Source organism: Salmo trutta, unplaced genomic scaffold, assembly GCF_901001165.1.
Source record: "Salmo trutta unplaced genomic scaffold, fSalTru1.1, whole genome shotgun sequence".
Classification (NCBI taxonomy): Eukaryota; Metazoa; Chordata; class Actinopteri; order Salmoniformes; family Salmonidae; genus Salmo; species Salmo trutta.
The window spans coordinates 2,050,483-2,073,547 of record NW_021823258.1 but is presented as its reverse complement, the minus strand read 5'-3'; the positions used below and the strand labels follow the sequence as shown (position 1 = coordinate 2,073,547).

Genomic DNA, 23,065 nt, shown 5'->3' with positions numbered 1-23,065 from the left:
ATACTGTTGTGTTTTGAGTTTCACCAAAACATTTGGTCTCAACAAAGCTTACACATAATTTACAATGTTATTTTGACACATTACATAATATCTTTTCAGTGTGTAGCCGCCGCCGAGGAGCAGAAATGTAGCATAAACGTAACCGAGGCCAACAGCAGTATGGAATCTGTAAGGTTAAGACTGACTACCGCGGGACAGGACTGTAACTTCACTGTGTTATCTGTGGACAGTAGCTCTGGAGTAACACACTGTGTGGAGGAGCTGGAGGAAAACAGCACGTTTCAATGCCAGGTAGTGAGTTTAGAACCTGGAACATCATACACCCTGGACATCATGTCCACCACAGATGAACAACGGGCCAATGTCACCCTGCAGACCAGTAAGTTGGGGTTTTGTTGGGGATTATATGTTGGGGGAAATCGATTATAGATTTGTTTTTTTTTCTCATTGATTTGTATATTTCAAGTCAATATGTAATAGTATGATTTGTGTACAGCAAATGATGTATAGTTTAATCAGTGTTTCATAGTCACTCTTTCTCATTGATATTTATTATGGAGTAATGCATTTATAATGTCTTAAATCCACACGTCATTAGCTTCTCTGACTGTGTTCTTATGGTTGTCACGTTTCCTCTACTCTTGGTTACATAGTGTGGTTACCTATTCTACTATCTGTTGCAACAGGCTTTTCCACTTGTGTCCTAGGAGGGAGAGAGCTCTCTGTTGCCTGTCATCACATCATACAGTCTTTTTGTTACATTTCATGTGGTTTTCCCTCGGCTTCACTTATATGACCACAGGAACTGAAACCCTGCTGAGAGAGAGTGATAAACCAGTAAAAGTGTGTGTGCGTGTGTGTGTGTGTGTGTGTGTGTGCGTGCGTGCGTGCGTGCGTGCGTGTGCGTGTGCGTGTGCATGTTTTCTTGAGGGTGTATGTGTGTTTGCCTGCAAGTGTGTGTCCGCACATGGCTCTACAGTTGTAGGATCTTAATTTGATCCCTCTTTTGTTGCTGAGAACTGCACAGCAGGAAATGCAAAGTTGTAGAGTATTTTAGTTTTTTAAAGTATTCTAAAGTTTGCAATTTCCCCTTTGAAATGTCATACTTGATTTGCCCTAACGTAACGTAAAAAACTAAAAAAATGGATCAACCCCTATAAAAATGTCCATTAATTATAATCCACATAATAAATTACTTTTCCTGTTGCTGTAGGATTATTTTCCTGCTGTAGCAAACTTGCTTAAATGAATATCCTACATCTGTATAAGTGAACATACACTTGGCAGAGGCCCAGAACAGAAGTATCTGACCTTAAGTGTGTATTTCCAGACTCTCTCTCTCTCTCTCCCTCACCCCAGCTATTTCCTGACTCCATTGTTCCTTTGTACTAACGGATACAGGGAGTCCTGTGGGTGGGGTGTGGGAGTGGAGGGCAGGACACTATGTTTGGTTCACAGGGCCTGGGCCGATTAGGGTGCACAGCACCGCTCTTGACCTTCTCAGCATGCTATGTCCCCTTTAACAGACTCTACTCTGGTCATACATCATACTGAGACCTTTAACAGACTCTAGTCTGGTCATACATCATACTGAGACCTTTAACAGACTCTAGTCTGGTCATACATCATACTGAGACCTTTAACAGACTCTAGTCTGGTCATACATCATACTGAGACCTTTAACAGACTCTAGTCTGGTCATACATCATACTAAGACCTTTAACAGACTCTAGTCTGGTCATACTAAGACCTTTAACAGACTCTAGTCTGGTCATACATCATACTGAGACCTTTAACAGACTCTAGTCTGGTCATACATCATACTGAGACCTTTAACAGACTCTAGTCTGGTCATACATCATACTGAGACCTTTAACAGACTCTAGTCTGGTCATACTAAGACCTTTAACAGACTCTAGTCTGGTCATACTGAGACCTTTAACAGACTCTAGTCTGGTCATACATCATACTGAGACCTTTAACAGACTCTAGTCTAGTCATACATCATACTAAGACCTTTAACAGACTCTAGTCTGGTCATACATCATACTAAGACCTTTAACAGACTCTAGTCTGGTCATACTGAGACCTTTAACACTCTAGTCTGGTCATACATCATACTGAGACCTTTAACAGACTCTAGTCTAGTCATACATCATACTAAGACCTTTAACAGACTCTAGTCTGGTCATACTAAGACCTTTAACAGACTCTAGTCTGGTCATACTAAGACCTTTAACAGACTCTAGTCTGGTCATACTAAGACCTTTAACAGACTCTAGTCTGGTCATACATCATACTGAGACCTTTAACAGACTCTAGTCTGGTCATACATCATACTAAGACCTTTAACAGACTCTAGTCTGGTCATACATCATACTGAGACCTTTAACAGACTCTAGTCTGGTCATACATCATACTGAGACCTTTAACAGACTCTAGTCTGGTCATACATCATACTAAGACCTTTAACAGACTCTAGTCCGGTCATACATCATACTAAGACCTTTAACAGACCCTGGTCATACAGTGCATTCGGAAAGTATTCAGACCCCTTGACTTTTTCCTTATTTTGTTACATTAGAGCCTTATTCTAAAATCAATTAAATAAATAGAAATCCTCATCAATCTACACACAATACCCCATAATTACAAAGTGAAAACAGGTTTTTTGATATTTTAGCTAATGTATTAAAAATAAAAAACAGAAATACCCTTTGCTGTGAGATTGTGAGACTCGAAATTGAGCTCTGGTGCATCCTGTTTCCAATGATCATCCTTCAGATGTTTCTACAACTTGATTGGAGTCCACCTGTGGTAAATTCAATTGATTGGACATGATTGGAAAGGCACACACCTGTCTATATAAGGTCCCACAGTTGACAGTGCATGTCAGAGCAAAAACCAAGCCATGAGGTCGAAGGAATTGTCCGTAGAGCTCAGAGACAGGATTGTGTCGAGCCACAGACATGAGGAAGGGTACCAAAACATTTCTGCATCATTGAAGATCCCCAAGAACACAGTGGCCTCTATAATTCTTACATGGAAGAAGTTTAGAACAACCAAGACCCGTCCTAGAGCTGGCCGACCGGGCCAAACTGAGCAATCGGGGGAGAAGGCCCTTGGTCAGGGAGGTGACCAAGAACCCGATGGTCACTCTAACAGAGCTCCAGAGTTCCTCTGTGAACCTTCCAGAAGGGCAACCATCTCTGCAGCACTCGACAAATACCAATCAGGCCTTTATGGTAGAGTGGCCAGACGGAAGCCACTCCTCAGTAAAAGGCACATGACAGCCCACTTGGAGTTTGCCAAAAGGCACCCAAAGGACTCTCAGACCATGAGAAACAAGATTCTCTGGTCTGATGAAACCAAGTTTGAACTTCTTGGCTTGAATGCCAAGCATCACGTCTGGAGGAAACCTGTTACCATCCCTACTGTGAATAATGGTGGTGGCAGCATCATGCTGTTGGGATGTTTTTCAGCGGCAGAGACTAGGAGACTAGTCAGGATCAAGGGAAAGGTGAACAGAGCAAAGTACAGAGAGCTCGTTAATAAAAACCTGGTCCAGAGTGCTCAGGACCTCAGACTGGGGCAAAGCTTCACCATCCAACAGGACAATGACACTAAGCACACAGCCAAGACAATGCAAGAGTGGCTTCGAGACAAGTCTCTGAATTTCCTTGAGTGGCCCAGCCAGATCCCGGACTTGAACATCTCTGGAGAGACCTTAAAATAGCTGTGCAGCGACACTCCCCATCCAACCTGACAGAGCTTGAGAGGATCTGCAGAAAAGAATGGGAAAAACTCCCCGAACACAGGTGTGCACAACTTGTAGCATCATACCCAAGAACACTCAAGGCTGTAATCGCTGCCAAAGGTGCTTCAACAAAGTACTGAGTAAAGGGTCTGAATACTTATGTAAATTTGATCATTTCCGTTGTTTAAAAAATAAAAATAAATGCAGAAATTTTGAGAAAACCTGTTTTGCTTTGTCGTTATTGGGTATTGTGTGTAGATTGATGAGGCTGTAACGTAACAAATCATTTAGAACAAGTCAAGCAGTCTGAATACTTCCTGAATGCGTTGTACATCATACTAAGCTCCACCCCTTTCTGGGCACAATGCCCTCCATCAGATGGAACATCACTTGTTATCCGGAGCTATTTTAACACAGAAAACATTTAGATAACACAGTGGAATTTACAGCATCCATGGCTAGAGTTATCCTACTTACATTTAAACTAATTACAAGAAAATAAATGAATGCATCCTTGTCGTTCCAATGTGACTGTAGACATTAGGAAGTCTACTTTCATTGTCTGTGAAATCAGCCACAAAAGGGGCTGCTCTATGCCATGTTAATACGTCCTACCAAATACAATGACATTCTGGCATTCCAGAATGTCATTGTTCTATTCTGTCAGTACCACCACAGGAGAGGCTCGTCAATGAACCACTGTACCCACCCAAATGGGCGCCTGCCTGCCTGGGATAGGGAGTCAGGGCTCGCCTCCTGCCCCCTCCCCACCCATCTAAAAGGTCCCCTTTTTCTCCTCACTCGCTTCCCATCATCCCCTCCCAGCGGGCTAGCGGGGGCTCGGGGCCTGACCGGGGCTGAAGCCGTGGCCAGAGAACTTTAAACAGCCATGAAACAATCCTATCTCCTTCCGCCATCTCCACCACACACCCCTCTACTGGTCTGTTCTCAGAGTCTCAGTCTCTCTACTGGTCTGTTCTCAGAGCCTCAGTCTCTCTACTGGTCTGTTCTCAGAGTCTCTCTACTGGTTTGTTCTCAGAGTCTCTCTACTGGTCTGTTCTCAGAGTCTCTCTACTGGTCTGTTCTCAGAGCCCCAGCTTCTCTACTGGTCTGTTCTCAGAGCCTCTCTACTGGTCTGTTCTCAGAGCCTCAGTCTCTCTACTGGTCTGTTCTCAGAGTCTCTCTACTGGTCTGTTCTCAGAGCCTCAGTCTCTCTACTGGTCTGTTCTCAGAGCCTCAGTCTCTCTACTGGTTTGTTCTCAGAGTCTCTCTACTGGTCTGTTCTCAGAGTCTCTCTACTGGTCTGTTCTCAGAGTCTCTCTACTGGTCTGTTCTCAGAGTCTCTCTACTGGTCTGTTCTCAGAGTCTCTCTACTGGTCTGTTCTCAGAGTCTCTCTACTGATCTGTTCTCAGAGTCTCTCTACTGGTCTGTTCTCAGAGCCTCATTAATGGTCTGTTCTCAGAGCCTCAGTCTCTCTAATGGTCTGTTCTGGTCATAGTTCTATGAATTTCTGTGTTTCTCTGACTGATGAAACACGGTGTAACAGTAATGTCTTCAGCCTCTGTGTAGTTTAATTTACCACCACACCTCTGATGAGACATAGTATAATAGTGATGCCAGTCCTTCCTCTAAGAGAGGAAAGACCTGTAGCTCTGTCTACTTTCTGTGAAGATCTGCCTGCTGTCACTCCTCTCTTAACGAAACATTGTGTAACAGTGCTGTTCTTCCGTCATTCCCCTGACCAGTCATTCCCCTGACCTGTCATTCCCCTGACCCGTCATTCCCCTGACCCGTCATTCCCCTGACCTGTCATTCCCCTGACCTGTCATTCCCCTGACCCGTCATTCCCCTGACCTGTCATTCCCCTGACCAGTCATTCCCCTGACCAGTCATTCCCCTGACCTGTCATTCCCCTGACCCGTCATTCCCCTGACCTGTCATTCCCCTGACCTGTCATTCCCCTGACCAGTCATTCCCCTGACCTGTCATTCCCCTGACCTGTCATTCCCCTGACCTGTCATTCCCCTGACCTGTCATTCCCCTGACCAGTCATTCCCCTGACCTGTCATTCCCCTGACCTGTCATTCCCCTGACCAGTCATTCCCCTGACCAGTCATTCCCCTGACCAGTCATTCCCCTGACCTGTCATTCCCCTGACCAGTCATTCCCCTGACCTGTCATTCCCCTGACCTGTCATTCCCCTGACCAGTCATTCCCCAGACCAGTCATTCCCCTGACTCGTTTTCACCCTGTCCTGTCATTCCCCTGACCCGTCATTCCCCTGACCCGTCATTCCCCTGACCTGTCATTCCCCTGACCTGTCATTGCCCTGACCTGTCATTCCCCTGTCCCGTCATTGCCCTGACCCGTCATATTCCTGAACAGTCATTCCCCTGGCCTGTCATTCCCCTGACCCGTCATTTCCCTGGCCTGTCGTTCACCCTGATCTGTCGTTCCCCTGACCCGTCGTTCCCCTGACCCGTCATTCCCCTGACCAGTCATTCCCCTGACCCGTCATTCCCCTGACCTGTCATTCCTTTGACCAGTCATTCCCCTGATATGTCCTTCCCCAGACCAGTCGTTCCCCTGACCTGTCATTCCCCTGACCTGTCATTCCCCTGACCAGTCATTCCCCTGCCCCGTCATTCCCCTGACCCGTCATTCCCCTGACCCGTCATTCCCCTGACCCTTCATTCCCCTGTCCCGTCATTTCCCTGACCCGTCATATCCCTGAACAGTCATTCCCCTGGCCTGTCATTCCCCTGACCCGTCATTTCCCTGGCCCGTCGTTCACCCTGATCTGTCGTTCCCCTGACCCGTCGTTCCCCTGACCCGTCGTTCCCCTGACCCGTCGTTCCCCTGACCCGTCGTTCCCCTGACCCGTCATTCCCCTGACCTGTCATTCCCCTGGCCTGTCATTCCCCTGGCCTGTCATTCCCCTGACCTACTACATGGTTCTCTGTGTAGTTCTGCCTAGCACCACTCCTCTGGTGATGATGTTGTCTAACAGTTATTATTTTGATCATCTAACTTGTCTGTTAAGTAGCCATTGTTATGACAGTGATCCCGCCCTGACATTGTGACTGCTTTTGGATCAGATTTTGAAATATAGTTGAAGAACTTGTTTGCTTGAATATCAAAACATTTACCTGTGCTTTATAAGTGAATTGCCAACTTGACTTTTGTTTAAACTTAGCTTGATGTATGGTATCTTGTTTCAGTCACTGACAGCCCATTCTATCTCTCAGGTCCATCCACAGTCAGTGGCCTACAGGTATCAGAGACCTCAGACAGCCTGGGAGTTTCCTGGCAGCCTGGCCCAGGGAGGACTGAGCGCTTCAGGCTACTGCTGACCGACCGAGTGGGTGTGGTGAGGAACCTGACTCTGGAGAGCACCACTAAAAACTATATTGTCACCGACCTGGTCCCAGGGCGCGTGTATAACATCACCATGGTGACGGAGGCAGGGGGACGCCAGAGTACCACCTCAAGACAAATACAGACAGGTAAGGATTCAGTCATGATATGGGATTCATTGGAATGGACTCTCCTTAGATGACGTCAGCATCTGTAACAGCGACGTGACGTCTATTTGTTAGAGTCATCACATTATTTAGAAATAGAAATTCACCAAATTCCAGGAAAGCATGCACTTTGGTGACCAGCTATTTATTTTAAGCTTTGAGCTTCTCACACAGTCATCAGCCCACACGAATAATGGGATAGTGAGTATATGGAAGATGCCAACCTCTCCTCTGCTCCCTGCATCCTGTGGTTCTGAGTGTATGGGAAAGACTGAGTGTTAGGGTCTGGTATGGACACAGGGCTCAAGCCTGCTTTCCTTCCCAACAGAGTCCCTACCCAACCAAGCCTGTTTCCTTCACAACAGAGTCCCTACCCAACCAAGCCTGTTTCCTTCCCAACAGAGTCCCTACCCAACCAAGCCTGTTTCCTTCCCAACAGAGTCCCTACCCAACCAAGCCTGCTTTCCTTCCCAACAGAGTCCCTACCCAACCAAGCCTGTTTCCTTCCCAACAGAGTCCCTACCCAACCAAGCCTGTTTCCTTCACAACAGAGTCCCTACCCAACCAAGCCTGTTTCCTTCCCAACAGAGTCCCTACCCAACCAAGCCTGTTTCCTTCCCAACAGAGTCCCTACCCAACCAAGCCTGCTTTCCTTCCCAACAGAGTCCCTACCCAACCAAGCCTGCTTTCCTTCCCAACAGAATCCCTACCCAACCAAGCCTGTTTCCTTCCCAACAGAGTCCCTACCCAACCAAGCCTGCTTTCTTTCCCAACAGAGTCCCTACCCAACCAAGCCTGTTTCCTTCCCAACAGAGTCCCTACCCAACCAAGCCTGCTTCCTTCCCAACAGAGTCCCTACCCAACCAAGCCTGTTTCCTTCCCAACAGAGTCCCTACCCAACCAAGCCTGTTTCCTTCCCAACAGAGATCCTACCCAACCAAGCCTGTTTCCTTCCCAACAGAGTCCCTACCCAACCAAGCCTGTTTCCTTCCCAACAGAGTCCCTACCCAACCAAGCCTGTTTCCTTCACAACAGAGTCCCTACCCAACCAAGCCTGTTTCCTTCACAACAGAGTCCCTACCCAACCAAGCCTGTTTCCTTCCCAACAGAGATCCTACCCAACCAAGCCTGTTTCCTTCACAACAGAGTCCCTACCCAACCAAGCCTGTTTCCTTCCCAACAGAGTCCCTACCCAACCAAGCCTGTTTCCTTCACAACAGAATCCCTACCCAACCAAGCCTGTTTCCTTCCCAACAGAGTCCCTACCCAACCAAGCCTGTTTCCTTCACAACAGAGTCCCTACCCAACCAAGCCTGTTTCCTTCCCAACAGAGTCCCTACCCAACCAAGCCTGTTTCCTTCACAACAGAGTCCCTACACAACCAAGCCTGTTTCCTTCCCAACAGAGTCCCTACCCAACCAAGCCTGTTTCCTTCACAACAGAGTCCCTACCCAACCAAGCCTGTTTCCTTCCCAACAGAGTCCCTACCCAACCAAGCCTGTTTCCTTCACAACAGAGTCCCTACCCAACCAAGCCTGTTTCCTTCCCAACAGAGTCCCTACCCAACCAAGCCTGTTTCCTTCACAACAGAGTCCCTACCCAACCAAGCCTGTTTCCTTCACAACAGAGTCCCTACCCAACCAAGCCTGTTTCCTTCCCAACAGAGTCCCTACCCAACCAAGCCTGTTTCCTTCACAACAGAGTCCCTACCCAACCAAGCCTGTTTCCTTCCCAACAGAGTCCCTACCCAACCAAGCCTGTGTCAGTCTTTAACTGTCCAGGATCGGTGTGAATTTTCCACAGTATATTCAGCCATCGTAAACCTCCGACTTAGGCTGACTTTATCTATTGGTTTATAAGCATCACCATTAGCTTATTCAGAAGCAGCAGCTACTCTTCCTGGGGTCCACAAAAAACATGAAACACGATAAGTCACAAAACACTGATACACTGATAGACAAGGACCGGCTTGATTCGGTCTTATGTAGCAAAATGCTTTTTTTTTTTACATTGGATAAAAGTAGAGGCTCGGAGCTATAAAATGGTATATCTGTCACGCCCTGATCTGTTTCACCTGTCTTTGTACTTGTCTCCACATCGTTACTTCACACGGCCTGCACTTGATTCCTGATCGTATCATACGCTGCAGTTGAGGAACATTGGGAAAGTAATTCTGCTTTGAAAGTTGATCAACTCTTAACCTCACTTTTTGAAAACATTGCTCTTGAATGTTTTGGTTCGTCTACTGGAGAGCTCTTCTTTGTCTACACCCATTCAGCATTGTCCACATCCTCCAAAGCCATAGCCTCACCCATGTCTTTAAGGATTCACATGTGAGGCCATGTATTTCAAGACTAAAGGCTGGTTTATACTACGGGTACCAGAGTGTGCTCTGGGCGTTCGTAACTCAGAGCGTTGTCAGATTGTCCATTTGTAAACTCAGAGCGTTGTCAGATTGTCCATTTGTAAACTCAGAGCGTTGTCATATTGTCAAACTCAGAGCGTTGTCAGATTGTCCATTTGTATATTCAGAGCGTTGTCAGATTGTCTGTTTATAAATTCAGAGCGTTGTCAGATTGTCCATTTGTATATTCAGAGCGTTTTCGCTCTCGTAGCATTCAGAGCGCACACTGGACGCTCTGGCCGAGGAGTAGGGTTGTTCTGACCTCACAACGACAGTCAAGCACCTAAGCTAACTGACCAACGTTGGCTAGCTTGCTAGCTACTTCCAGTACAAAGGAGAGAACACCTCACTCTGACCATTTTACTCACCCTAGCAGAGCTGGTTAGGCTGTTTTCATGTTATCCAGAGTGTTACTTGCATAGTGGAGTCTTTTGTTTAGACACGTAGCTAGCTAGCTAAACAATGAACCATGATCCCAACTCATAACGTTAATACCCTGCATGAATCTGCAGGTAGATAACCAACCAGGTTCAACGCTAGTTAACATTAGGCTATAATTTTTTCTGTTTTTGCGGTTTGCTCTTTGTTATAGAGCTAAAAAGATTGGAGAAGTGGTTTACCCATACATCTCCGTTTTGGATAGATAACTCTTCGTGTTGTTGTTTGTTTAGAGTTTTCCCATTTTCCCAGAAGTGGTTAGAGTCTATGGATTCTTCAATTACATTGAGCTGATTTCTGACGTGCTGTTCGTTCTTTTTCCGTAGTGTATTTCTGTATTGTTTTAGTGATTCACCATAGTGAAGGCGTAGGCTCAGGTTTTCTGGGTCTCCTATGTTTTAGTGATTCACCATAGTGAAGGCGTAGACTCAGGTTTTCTGGGTTTCTATGTTTTTGGTTGGACAGGTTTCTCCATTTCTTTCTTAGGTTTTTGCATTCTTCATCAAACCATTTGTCATTGTTGTTCATTTTCTTTGATTTTCTGTTTGACATTTTTTGATTTGATAGGGAAGCTGAGAGGTGAAATATACTGTTTAGGATTTCTACTAATAGTGAAGTTTACACCTTCACTATTACAGTGAAACATTTTGTCCAAGAAGTTGTCTAAAAGGGATTGAATTTGTCTCTCTCTCTCTCTCTTTCCCTCTCTCCCTCTTTATCCCTCCCTCTCTCCCTCTCCCTCCCCCCTCTCTCTTCCTCTCCCTCCCCTCCCTCCCCTCTATCTCTCCCTCCCTCCCCCTTGCTATCTCTCTCCCTCTATCTTTCTCTACCCCCTCTTTCTCCCCTCTCTCTCTCTCTCTCTCTCTCTCCCCCTCTCACTCCCTCCCCCTGTCTCTCTCCCCCTCACTCTCTCCCTCACGCCCCTCTCTCCCTCTCTCCCTCTCTCTCTCCCTCCCTCCCTCCCTCCCTCCCTCCCTCCCTCCCCTCTCCTCCCCTCTCTCTCTCCGTCTCCCTCCTCCCTCCCTCCCTCCCCTCTCCTCCCCTCTCTCTCTCCCTCCCTCCCTCCCTCCCTCCCTCCCTCCCTCCCTCCCTCCCTCCCTCCCTCCCTCCCTTCCCTCTCTATCCTCCCCTCCCTCCCCTCTCCTCCCCTCTCTCTCTCCGTCTCCCTCCTCCCTCCCCTCTCCTCCCCTCTCCGTCTCCCTCCTCCCTCCCTCCCTCCCCTCTCCTCCCCTCTCTCTCTCCGTCTCCCTCCTCCCTCCCTCCCTCCCCTCTCCTCCCCTCTCTCTTCCTCTCCAGTGCCCTATGCCGTCTCCAACCTGCAGCTAGAGAACGATAACACCCAGGACAGTTTGAGGGCATCATGGAGTCAACCCCAGGGTGATGTGGACTCTATAGTGGTGACTCTGTCCTCGTCTGGAACCACCCCTCTGGAGAAGACCCTGTCATCTGACACCACAAAGGCCCTCTTCCACCAGCTGACACCCGGACGGACCTATCAGGTGTCTGTTGCCACCAAGAGCGGAGAGCTCTCCAACCAATCAACTGCCTCGGCTAACACAGGTGACAGTTGGCGTAACCAGGAAAACATCTGTAAACCAGGACAATCTCTGTGTCGTGGTCAGGAAAACTTCTTGTCCCTGGTCTAACATGCTAACAATTAGTGTTCTCAGAAAACCACTGAAGCCTTTAGTTTGGTGAGAGGAGCACTCTTCCTGTTGAAGAGGGCCTCTACTATTAAAGCCAAGAGGATAAAGGGGGAGATGGTAATTCCCTTCAAGTGTGACTGTTTCATTTAAACACTCTGTTATTAAGGGTTCAGCAAGAGCTCATTGAGTGCCTCGATAATGTCTAAGATCATAACTATGTGATTACAATTCATGAATGAATCAAGTGGATTAGAATTAGCCCATTGTGTTCAGAAGAGTTCCTGCATATATTATGATGACATTTGGTGATGTTTTGTTCTTAGGTGAGGGGGTTTGTTGTTAGGTGAGGGGGTTTGTTGTTAAGTGAGGGGGTTTGTTGTTAGGTGAGGGGGTTTATTGTTAGGTGAGGGGTTTGTTGTTAGGTGAGGTGGTTTGTTGTTAGATGAGGGGGTTTGTTATTAGGTGAGGGGGTTTGTTGTTAGGTGAGGGGGTTTGTTCTTAGGTGAGGGGTTTGTTGTTAGGTGAGGGGTTTGTTGTTAGGTGAGGGGTTTGTTGTTAGGTGAGGGGGTTTGTTATTAGGTGAGGGGGTTTGTTGTTAGGTGAGGGGTTTGTTGTTAGGTGAGGGGGTTTGTTATTAGGTGAGGGGGTTTGTTGTTAGGTGAGGGGTTTGTTATTAGGTGAGGGGGTTTGTTGTTAGGTGAGGGGGTTTGTTGTTAAGTGAGGGGGTTTGTTGTTAGGTGAGGGGGTTTATTGTTAGGTGAGGGGTTTGTTGTTAGGTGAGGTGGTTTGTTGTTAGATGAGGGGGTTTGTTATTAGGTGAGGGGGTTTGTTGTTAGGTGAGGGGGTTTGTTCTTAGGTGAGGGGTTTGTTGTTAGGTGAGGGGTTGTTGTTAGGTGAGGGGTTTGTTGTTAGGTGAGGGGGTTTGTTGTTAGGTGAGGGGTTTGTTGTTAGGTGAGGGGGTTTGTTATTAGGTGAGGGGGTTTGTTGTTAGGTGAGGGGTTTGTTATTAGGTGAGGGGGTTTGTTGTTAGGTGAGGGGTTTGTTGTTAGGTGAGGGGTTTGTTGTTAGGTGAGGGGGTTTGTTGTTAGGTGAGGGGGTTTGTTGTTAGGTGAGGGGTTTGTTGTTAGGTGAGGGGGTTTATTGTTAGGTGAGGGGTTTGTTGTTAGGTGAGGGGTTTTGTTGTTAGGTGAGGGGTTTGTTGTTAGGTGAGGGGTTTGTTGTTAGGTGAGGGGGTTTGTTGTTAGGTGAGGGGTTTGTTGTTGGTGATGGGTTTGTTATTAGGTGAGGGGGTTTGTTGTTAGGTGAGGGGTTTGTTGTTAGGTGAGGGGGTTTGTTATTAGGTGAGGGGGTTTGTTGTTAGGTGAGGGGTTTGTTATTAGGTGAGGGGTTTTGTTGTTAGGTGAGGGGTTTGTTGTTAGGTGAGGGGTTTGTTGTTAGGTGAGGGGGTTTGTTGTTAGGTGAGGGGGTTTGTTGTTAGGTGAGGGGGTTTGTTATTAGGTGAGGGGGTTTATTGTTAGGTGAGGGGTTTGTTGTTAGGTGAGGGGTTTTGTTGTTAGGTGAGGGGTTTGTTGTTAGGTGAGGGGTTTGTTGTTAGGTGAGGGGGTTTGTTGTTAGGTGAGGGGTTTGTTGTTAGGTGATGGGTTTGTTATTAGGTGAGGGGGTTTGTTGTTAGGTGAGGGGGTTGTTGTTAGGTGAGGGGTTTGTTGTTAGGTGAGGGGTTTGTTGTTAGGTGAGGGGTTTGTTGTTAGGTGAGGGGGTTTGTTGTTAGGTGAGGGGGTTTGTTGTTAGGTGAGGGGTTTGTTGTTAGGTGAGGGGTTTGTTATTAGGTGAGGGGTTTGTTATTAGGTGAGGGGGTTTGTTGTTAGGTGAGGGGGTTGTTGTTAGGTTAGGGGTTTGTTGTTAGGTGAGGGGTTTGTTGTTAGGTGAGGGGTTTGTTGTTAGGTGAGGGGTTTGTTGTTAGGTGAGGGGTTTGTTGTTAGGTGAGGGGTTTGTTGTTATGTGAGGGGTTTGTTGTTAGGTGAGGGGTTTGTTATTAGGTGAGGGGGTTTGTTGTTAGGTGAGGGGGTTGTTGTTAGGTGAGGGGTTTGTTGTTAGGTGAGGGGTTTGTTGTTAGGTGAGGGGTTTGTTGTTAGGTGAGGGGGTTTGTTGTTAGGTGAGGGGGTTTGTTGTTAGGTGAGAGGTTTGTTGTTAGGTGAGGGGTTTGTTATTAGGTGAGGGGTTTGTTATTAGGTGAGGGGGTTTGTTGTTAGGTGAGGGGGTTGTTGTTAGGTTAGGGGTTTGTTGTTAGGTGAGGGGTTTGTTGTTAGGTGAGGGGTTTGTTGTTAGGTGAGGGGTTTGTTGTTAGGTGAGGGGGTTTGTTGTTAGGTGAGGGGGTTGTTGTTAGGTTAGGGGTTTGTTGTTAGGTGAGGGGTTTGTTGTTAGGTGAGGGGTTTGTTGTTAGGTGAGGGGGTTTGTTGTTAGGTGAGGGGGTTGTTGTTAGGTTAGGGGTTTGTTGTTATGTGAGGGGTTTGTTGTTAGGTGAGGGGTTTGTTGTTAGGTGAGGGGTTTGTTGTTAGGTGAGGGGTTTGTTGTTAGGTTAGGTGTTTGTTGTTAGGTGAGGGGTTTGTTGTTAGGTGAGGGGGTTTGTTGTTAGGTGAGGTTTTTTTTCAGGTGTTTTGGCACCACATTTTTTTTCTGGAGGCAAGCCAAAGTGGATAGCCAAAGTCTATAACCCTTCGTCGGTGATTGGTCAACAGCGGAGATTCTTCAATAAAGTCTTTGTTGTCATTCAACGAGAGAAGACTGTTTTTTATGCCAATATTTTCATTGAGGAATACTGCACCGAACATCTTACTTAGATGTAAAATTACACAACTAATGTCAAAATGAATGAAAGATTTCTTGAGTTTGAGCTTTGATTCTTTTAGACTATTTACAGCGTCTCAAAATGGACAAACAGGTACTGACTGTACTACTCAAGGAAATTCATAGACCTTTTAACCAAAGGTCTTTTAAGGGAGTATGCGAGCACGTTCGTTCGGAAAGGCGCCAGCCCGAACTGAAGCATGCTGACGCCTTGAGGGTTCTTACTTCCTGCCTTTTGAGAGCTGCTAATATAAATGAACAAAATGAAATACTCCAGACTGTGCCTTTAACTGGTCTTTCTTCTTCTCTCTGTCCCAGTCCCAGGTAAAGTGTCCCAGCTCTCTATGGTGGCGCTGGATGACTCCAACTCTCTGAAGGTGATGTGGGCTCCCCCTGGTGGAGACTGGGATAAGTACAGGGTGCTGCTGTTAAATGGGACCCAGACTCTGGATAACAGGACCGTGGAGAAAGGGGCGGTGGAGTACACCTTCTCTGGCCTGGGACTGGTCCCTGGGAGGACCTACAGGGCTGGGGTCATGGTGGAAAGCACTGGGGAGCAAGGCACTGTGGAGTACTGCCACAGAGGAATGGGTAGGCTACACAACAACTGAAAGGAGTAGGAGGAAGATGCTGGCATCAGCAAGAATGATAAGAGAACTCATGACATCATCATGACTCTTCATCTCATTGTTCTCTCTATTTCTGCAAACCTTCTTTCTCCCCTTCTCTCTTTCCCTTAATCCACCCCGCCCCCTCTCTCTCTCTCTCTTTTTTCTCTCTCTCTCTCTCTCTCTCTCTCTCTCTCTCTCTCTCTCTCTTTTCTCTCTCTCTCTCTTTCTCTCTTTCCCTTACTCTAACCCACCCACTCTCTCTCTCTCTCTCCTCCCTGTCTCTCTCCCAGCTCCTAAGCCCGTCTCAGAGCTCCATATCCGCCATGCTGACGAGACCTCCCTCAGCGCCCTGTGGAGTCACGCCCACAACTCAGCCAGGGACGGCTACGCCGTGGAACTCCGCCATGGCAACGCCACGGTTGCCACGAGAGACCTGACCCGTGACATGAGGGAGTGCACCTTCAACGTGCTCATGCCCGGACGCGTGTTCACCATCACCGTGACAACCAAGAGCGGGGAGCTCAACAGCTCTGTGTCGGTGTTAGGGAGGACAGGTGAGAGGGTTGCTATAGCACCTGTATGGATATTTATACACAACACACTGAAACAGAGGGACTGCCCCTTTGTAGCTAAGGTCATCTCTATGGTAACACTGTATTTATCCAATCAGAGGAACTCAATGATACTGTCCCTTTGTAGCTGAGGTCATCTCTATGGTAACACTGTATTTATCCAATCAGTTGGAGTCAATGATACTGTCCCTTTGTAGCTGAGGTCATCTCTATGGTAACACTGTATTTATCCAATCAGTTGGACTCAATGATACTGTCCCTTTGTAGCTGAGGTCATCTCTATGGTAACACTGTATTTATCCAATCAGTTGGACTCAATGATACTGTCCCTTTGTAGCTGAGGTCATCTCTATGGTAACACTGTATTTATCCAATCAGACTTTGAGGCAGCATGTACAGAGATGTTTTTACTTTGTCTCAGTTTATTTTCTTCACAAAATGGAGTCTTCAGATGAAGCCTAACACACAAAGGATAATAATGAGCCTGCCTAGATAAAATAAGCTTAATTTTTCAAATGGAGACTGACAGTAACTGAGCCTGTCTGTCTGCAGTACCTATGGAGGTGAGGCGTGTCCACCTGAGCAGCCAGGGCCACGTGGACAGTTTACAGGCCAGCTGGGAACTCCCCCCTGGAGACCTGGACTACTGCAGCCTGGAGCTCCTCCACAACAACCAGGCAGTACAGAACCACACCGTCCCAGCCAACACCACCTCTCTGCAGCTCAGTGACCTCAGGCCTGGTGCCTCCTACAGGCTGGTGGTCAGTACTGTCAGTGGTGGGATGGTGTCGAAGCAGGCCGTGGCTGAGGGACGCACTGGTAAGTTAAATATTAGGAACAGTTCATCTTTATGCATTTACTCAAATGTATCGTCCACATTAACATCACCTGACCGACACGTAAGCCAGGCGTTTGTTTTGGGGGTTGTTCTGTATGTTCTTCCTGGTAGTCTTGTCCATTACGGCTGGATATGTGTGTATGTAATATAGTGAAGGCCAGGTGTGCTTTATTCTATACTTAGAGATGTGTTGTATAAGGGTGGGTGTCATTGTTATGGTGATTGTTAACCAACTTTAATTATAAGATACTATCTCAGAGAGAGAGAGCAATATAATATTGTTTTCCAATACAAAAGAGAATGTCTGGAATGTTCAGGAAGCTTTGTGTCAACTACAAAAAAAACTCTCCAAGGTCCCGTTCAAAGACTTCCTTGTCCGATCTCAATTGTCTTCCCCAGGAAAGTTCTGGCTATTTTGGGCCCCACCACTTCCTCCTTTTAATTAACTTCAGAGTCCGGGGGCCAAGGGTTGATGAAAACAAACACCACTTTCAGATAACATTCAGACAACTTTGGGCTAACTTTCAGCTAACGAGATAATAACAAAGGACACTTGAACTAAACCTTTCCCGTCACAGTGGGTATCTGAATGTCACGTTAAATGCCATATTTAATCAACTCAGTCGATTCAATTCAAATCATCAATGCTGTGTTGTAGGAGTAATTCATGTAAGCCAAACAACATGAAGCCATACTCTTTAGCTCAGCAGGCAACACAGTTTTGGGGTCGAAAGGATTTTAACCCAATCGACCTCACAACCGTTTCGTCCTTCTGTCTCTTCTCAGTGACAGCTGTGGTCGGAGAGGTTACGGTCAGTAACAACAATCGTCCAGACTTCTATCTCTAACATGTGTGTCTCTGTGTCCTGTCTGTCGATGACCGGTCTCTGCCCCCCCTCCTTCTCTCCTCAGTACCAGCTGCGGTCAGAGAAGTTATGGTCAGTAACAACGGTCGTCCAGACTTCCTGGGGGTGTCGTGGCAGCCAGCGGTCGGAGATGTGGACAGTTACCTGGTCCTACTGAAGGACCGCGACAGAACCGTACACAACCTGGTGGTTTCTAAGGCAAGCCCAGAGTGTGTGTTTAACTCCCTCAAGTCAGGGAGGCTGTACACCGTCTCCATAGCAACCCGCAGCGGCAGCTTCCAGAACAACACGGTGGTGACGGCTCGTACACGTAGGTCTCACACACACACCAACACACACACACACGCACACACGCAAGCATTACAAACCAACACACACACACACGCACACACGCAAGCATTACAAACCAACACACACACGCACACACGCAAGCATTACAAACCAACACACACACACACGCACACACGCAAGCATTACAAACCAACACACAAACATGCAAGCATTACAAACCAACACACACGCATGCACACACTGTCTCTTGGGCCCCTCATCTTGATCACCATCTATCACTCTGTTTACAGTGCGTTCTGAAAGTATTCAAACCACTTGACATTTTGCACATTGTTTCATCACAGCCTTATTCAAAAATGTATTAAAATAACATTTCCTCACATCAATCTACGTACAATACCCCATAATGACAACGCGAAAACAGGTTTAATTAAAAATAAAAGTTCCTCTGTAGAGATGGGAAAACCTTCCAGAAGGACAACCATCTCTGCAGCACTCCACCAATCAGGCCTTTATGCTAGTGTGGCTATACAGAAGCCACTCCTCAGTAAAAGGCACATGACAGCTTGCTTGGAGTTTGCCAAAAAGCACCTAAAGACTCTCAGACCATGAGAAACAAGATTCTCTGCTGATGAAACCAAAATTGAACTCTTTGGTTTGAATGCCAAGCATCACATCTGGAGGAAACCTGATACCATCCCTACAGTGAAGCATGGCGGTGGCAGCATCATGCTGTGGGGATGTTTTTCAGCAGCAGGGACTGGGAGACTAGTCAAGATCAATGGAAAGATGAACGGAGCAAAGTACAGTGAGATCCTCGATGAAAACCAGCTCCAGAACGCTCAGGACCTCAGACTGGGGTGAAGGTTCAACTTCCAACAGGACAACAACCCTAAGTACACAGCCAAGACAGAGCAGGAGTGGCTTCGGGACAAGTCTCTGAATGTCCTTGAGTGGCCCAGCCAGAGCGCAGACTTGAAACCGATCGAACATCTCTGGAGAGACCTGAAAATAGCTGTGCAGCGATGCTCCTCATCCAATCTGACAGAGCTGGAGAGGATCTGCAGAGAAGAATGGGAGAAACTCCCCAAATACAGGTGTGCCAAGCTTGTAGCATCATACCCAAGAAGACTCAAGGCTGTAATCACTGCCAAAGGTGCTTCAACAAAGTACTGAGTAAAGGGTCTGAATACTTATTTAAATGTGTTAATCCAGTTGTACATTTTTTATAAATTAGCAAAAATGTGTAAAAACCTGTTTTTGCTTTTCCATTATGGGGTATTGTGTGTAGATCGATGAGGGGAAAAAACTATTCATTACATTTTAGAATGAGGCTGTAATGTAACAAAATGTGGAAAAAGTCAAGGGGTCTGAATTCACTGTATATAGTTACATGGATGAATGTGTTAATATGGATTTTTTTTCTGGTGATCTAGGAGACAAGTTGGTAGGGAACATTTGGAGGAAAATCTTTTGGAGAAAATGTGTATCTCTTAAAATAACAACAGTGTTGTGTTTAATGAAAAACACCTCACATCCTACTTGACCTCTTGACCTCATGACATCTCTTCTACCCCTCTCTCTACCCAGAACCCTCCAGTGTCCAGAACCCCAACGCCATCCACTCTGCCAGGGACGACTTCCTGAAAGTCTACTGGCGTCATGCGGCCGGAGACTTGGACCGTTACGAGGTGGTCATTAAGTACAACAACACGGTCGTCCAGAACCAGACGGTGGCGCGGTCGCAGAACGACTGTGTGTTCAGCTCTCTGGTTCCCGGGAGGCTTTATACGGTCACTGTCAGCACCTGGAGCGGAGAGTACCAGTCCAGTGTTTCTACTGACGGGAGAACATGTCAGTCTATTAACTACATTCTATGATTCTGTCTATTGCTGCTGCAGGGTTGGTAGAAGGTTTAAGTAGAATGCTGTACTGCTGAGTGTTCTGTGTGGCCAAGTCCATGGAAAACCAATATACAACTTATTTGGAAGAATTTGTAGGTGTGAAATCTAGAATTCAGCGCATGGGAATTGTACCTACGATCACATTCAGTAACATTTTGGCAGCGCAAAGTTAACCTTAAACTAGTGAGCATTATGGGTCAAATTCCCCTCAGCCAACGAAACCATTGAGCCCTTTGGTGTAGTGTGAATAGTTGAAATCTTTAAATAAAGTTCTATTTGACTGTCTCCGTAGTCCCCTCTGCGGTGCGGCGCCTGGCCCTGGGTGACAGTGGTACAGGTGATCTGGTGGTCACATGGTCTCCAGCGCTGGGGGATGTTGATCACTACGAGGTCCAGATCCTCTTCAACGACACGCGGGTTTACCCGCCCGTAACCCTGGGCAACGAGGCCCGTGACCACCGCCTGGCCTCGCTCACCCCGGGACGCCTGTACAAGATCGTGGTGTCCACCTTCAGCGGACCCAACCAGAGACCGCAGTTCATCGAGGGCAGGACAGGTCAGTAGGGAAGCAGAGTGGGCAGCTGCCCGGGTTGGTTTTCCAAATAACCTCCCATTGCGTTTCATAGCATTTCTGTCACAGGTATTTCAGCTAAAACAACAGTATAACCTTTTGTTATCACTTCATTCTGTAGAACATCATGTAAAAATGTAAAAAGCAAAAACACAACATTGTTTTTCGGCCAGTCTTCAACTTATTTATATATAAGTGATCCACATTGTGCCACATTCTGACCCATCTCCATTCTCTTCCATCCCCCCTCCCTTCACTCCTGTCTCTCTGCCTTCTCTCTCAAACCCCCCAGTCCCCAGCCAGGTGAGGAACCTCCATGCCCGGCCAGGGGACCAGGCTGCCAGCCTGAGGGTGTCCTGGACCTCTGGTGATGGGGACGTGGACATGTACACTGTGTCCCTATCCCAAGGAGGACACCTTCTGGAGACCAGACCTGTCCCCAAACACGTCACAGAGCTGGACTTTCAGGGTCTGATACCAGGACAGCTGTATGGGGTCGAGGTTCAGTCCCTGAGTGGAATACTGGTCAATAATTCTACAACTACTGGACGAACAGGTGAGAAGGAGGGAGGGAGGGGAATAGGAGAGGGAATGGGAGGAGAGGGGGGAGGAAGAGAGGGAGGGAGGGGAATAGGAGAGGGAATGGGAGGAGAGGGGGGAGAGGGAGGGGAATGGGAGAGGGAATGGGAGGAGAGGGGGGAGGAAGAGAGGGAGGGGAATGGGAGAGGGAATGGGAGGAGAGGGGGGAGAGGGAGGGGAATGGGAGAGGGAATGGGAAGAGAGGGGGGAGGAAGAGAGGGAGGGAGGGGAATAGGAGAGGGAATGGGAGGAGAGGGGGGAGGAAGAGAGGGAGGGAGGGGAATAGGAGAGGAAATGGGAGGAGAGGGGGGAGGAAGGGGAATGGGAGAGGGAATGGGAGGAGAGGGGGGAGGAAGAGAGGGAGGGAGGGGAATAGGAGAGGGAATGGGAGGCGAGGGGGGGGAAGGGAAGGGAATGGGAGGAGAGGGGGAGGAAGAGAGGGAGGGAGGGGAATAGGAGAGGAAATGGGAGGCGAGGGGGGAGAGGGAAGGGAATGGGAGGAGAGGGGGAGGAGAGAGGGAGGGAGGGAGGGACAGCTCAGTCCCTGAGTGGAACACTGGTCAATAACAGCAGTGCTACTGGATGAACATGTGAGAGGGAATGCTCAGAATATACCTGTATGATAACAAATAGTTTGAACTGGAGCCATTAAGACACACAGGGCTTTGGCTTGAATTATATTAGAACAACAGTTGTCATTCTCATCAACAGTTGTCATTGTCATTTGCCATCATCATGGAAAAGTCAAATTCTTAAAATCATTGGAAACTGATTCCCTTCAGAACAAGTTCAGAGTTCAAGAATACTACAATGGGTGAATACTACTATGGGTGATGTCTAACCTCTCCCTGTTTCTCTCCAGTCCCCTCCAGAGTGACAGTGCTCCAGGCAGACAGTGACCACACCACCCACAGTCTAACTGTCTACTGTCTGATCTCCATAACATAACATCTCTCTCTCTCTCTCTCTCTCTCTCTCTCTCTCTCTGTCTCTCTCTCTCTCTCTCTCTCTTTCTCTCTCTCTCCAGTCCCCTCCAGAGTGACAGCGCTCCAGGCAGACAGTGACCACACCACCCACAGTCTAACAGTGACCTGGGAGACTCCAGTGGGAGTGTACGAGGGTTATAAGATCCAGCTCCTGGATGATGGACATGACTTAGTGTCTAATATTTCCATGCCCCAGGGCTCCACCAGGCACCTCTTCGACCAGCTCACCCCTGGGAAGTGGTACCGAGTTCGGGTCGTATCCGTCAGTGGAGGGATCTATGGCAAGGAGGCCGTGGCTGAGGGACAAACACGTAAGAAGCACCACTTTTCCTGTATCAGACGCATTCATTATTACTGTATCAGAGATATTCATTATTATTGTATCAGAGACATTCATTATTACTGTATCAGAGATATTCATTATTACTGTATCAGAGATATTCATTATTACTGTATCAGAGATATTCATTATTACTGTATCAGAGATATTCATTATTACTGTATCAGAGATATTCATTATTACTGTATCAGAGATATTCATTATTACTGTATCAGAGATATTCATTATTACTGTATCAGAGATATTCATTATTACTGTATCAGAGACATTCATTATTACTGTATCAGAGATATTCATTATTACTGTATCAGAGATATTCATTATTACTGTATCAGAGATATTCATTATTACTGTATCAGAGATATTCATTATTACTGTATCAGAGATATTCATTATTACTGTATCAGAGATATTCATTATTACTGTATCAGAGACATTCATTATTACTGTATCAGAGACATTCATTATTACTGTATCAGAGACATTCATTATTACTGTATCAGAGATATTCATTATTACTGTATCAGACACATTCATTATTACTGTATCAGAGATATTCATTATTACTGTATCAGAGATATTCATTATTACTGTATCAGAGACATTCATTATTACTGTATCAGAGATATTCATTATTACTGTATCAGAGACATTCATTATTACTGTATCAGAGACATTCATTATTACTGTATCAGAGATATTCATTATTACTGTATCAGAGATATTCATTATTACTGTATCAGAGATATTCATTATTACTGTATCAGAGATATTCATTATTACTGTATCAGAGATATTCATTATTACTGTATCAGAGACATTCATTATTACTGTATCAGAGATATTCATTATTACTGTATCAGAGATATTCATTATTACTGTATCAGAGACAT

At 46.7% G+C, this 23,065-nt stretch overlaps 1 protein-coding gene across 1 annotated transcript in view; it reads left to right on the top strand.

The window, feature by feature from the left end:
- ptprb (protein tyrosine phosphatase receptor type b) overlaps positions 1–23,065 on the top strand; it is a gene marked incomplete in the record, with an annotated part of 108,757 nt that overhangs the window by 747 nt on the left and 84,945 nt on the right. The window contains 11 exon segments of the mRNA XM_029748490.1: positions 100–379; positions 7,007–7,264; positions 11,421–11,684; positions 14,933–15,205; positions 15,516–15,779; positions 16,350–16,616; positions 17,548–17,811; positions 19,383–19,646; positions 19,989–20,252; positions 20,560–20,823; positions 21,874–22,143. Coding sequence (XP_029604350.1) covers positions 100–379; positions 7,007–7,264; positions 11,421–11,684; positions 14,933–15,205; positions 15,516–15,779; positions 16,350–16,616; positions 17,548–17,811; positions 19,383–19,646; positions 19,989–20,252; positions 20,560–20,823; positions 21,874–22,143 — 2,932 coding nt within the window.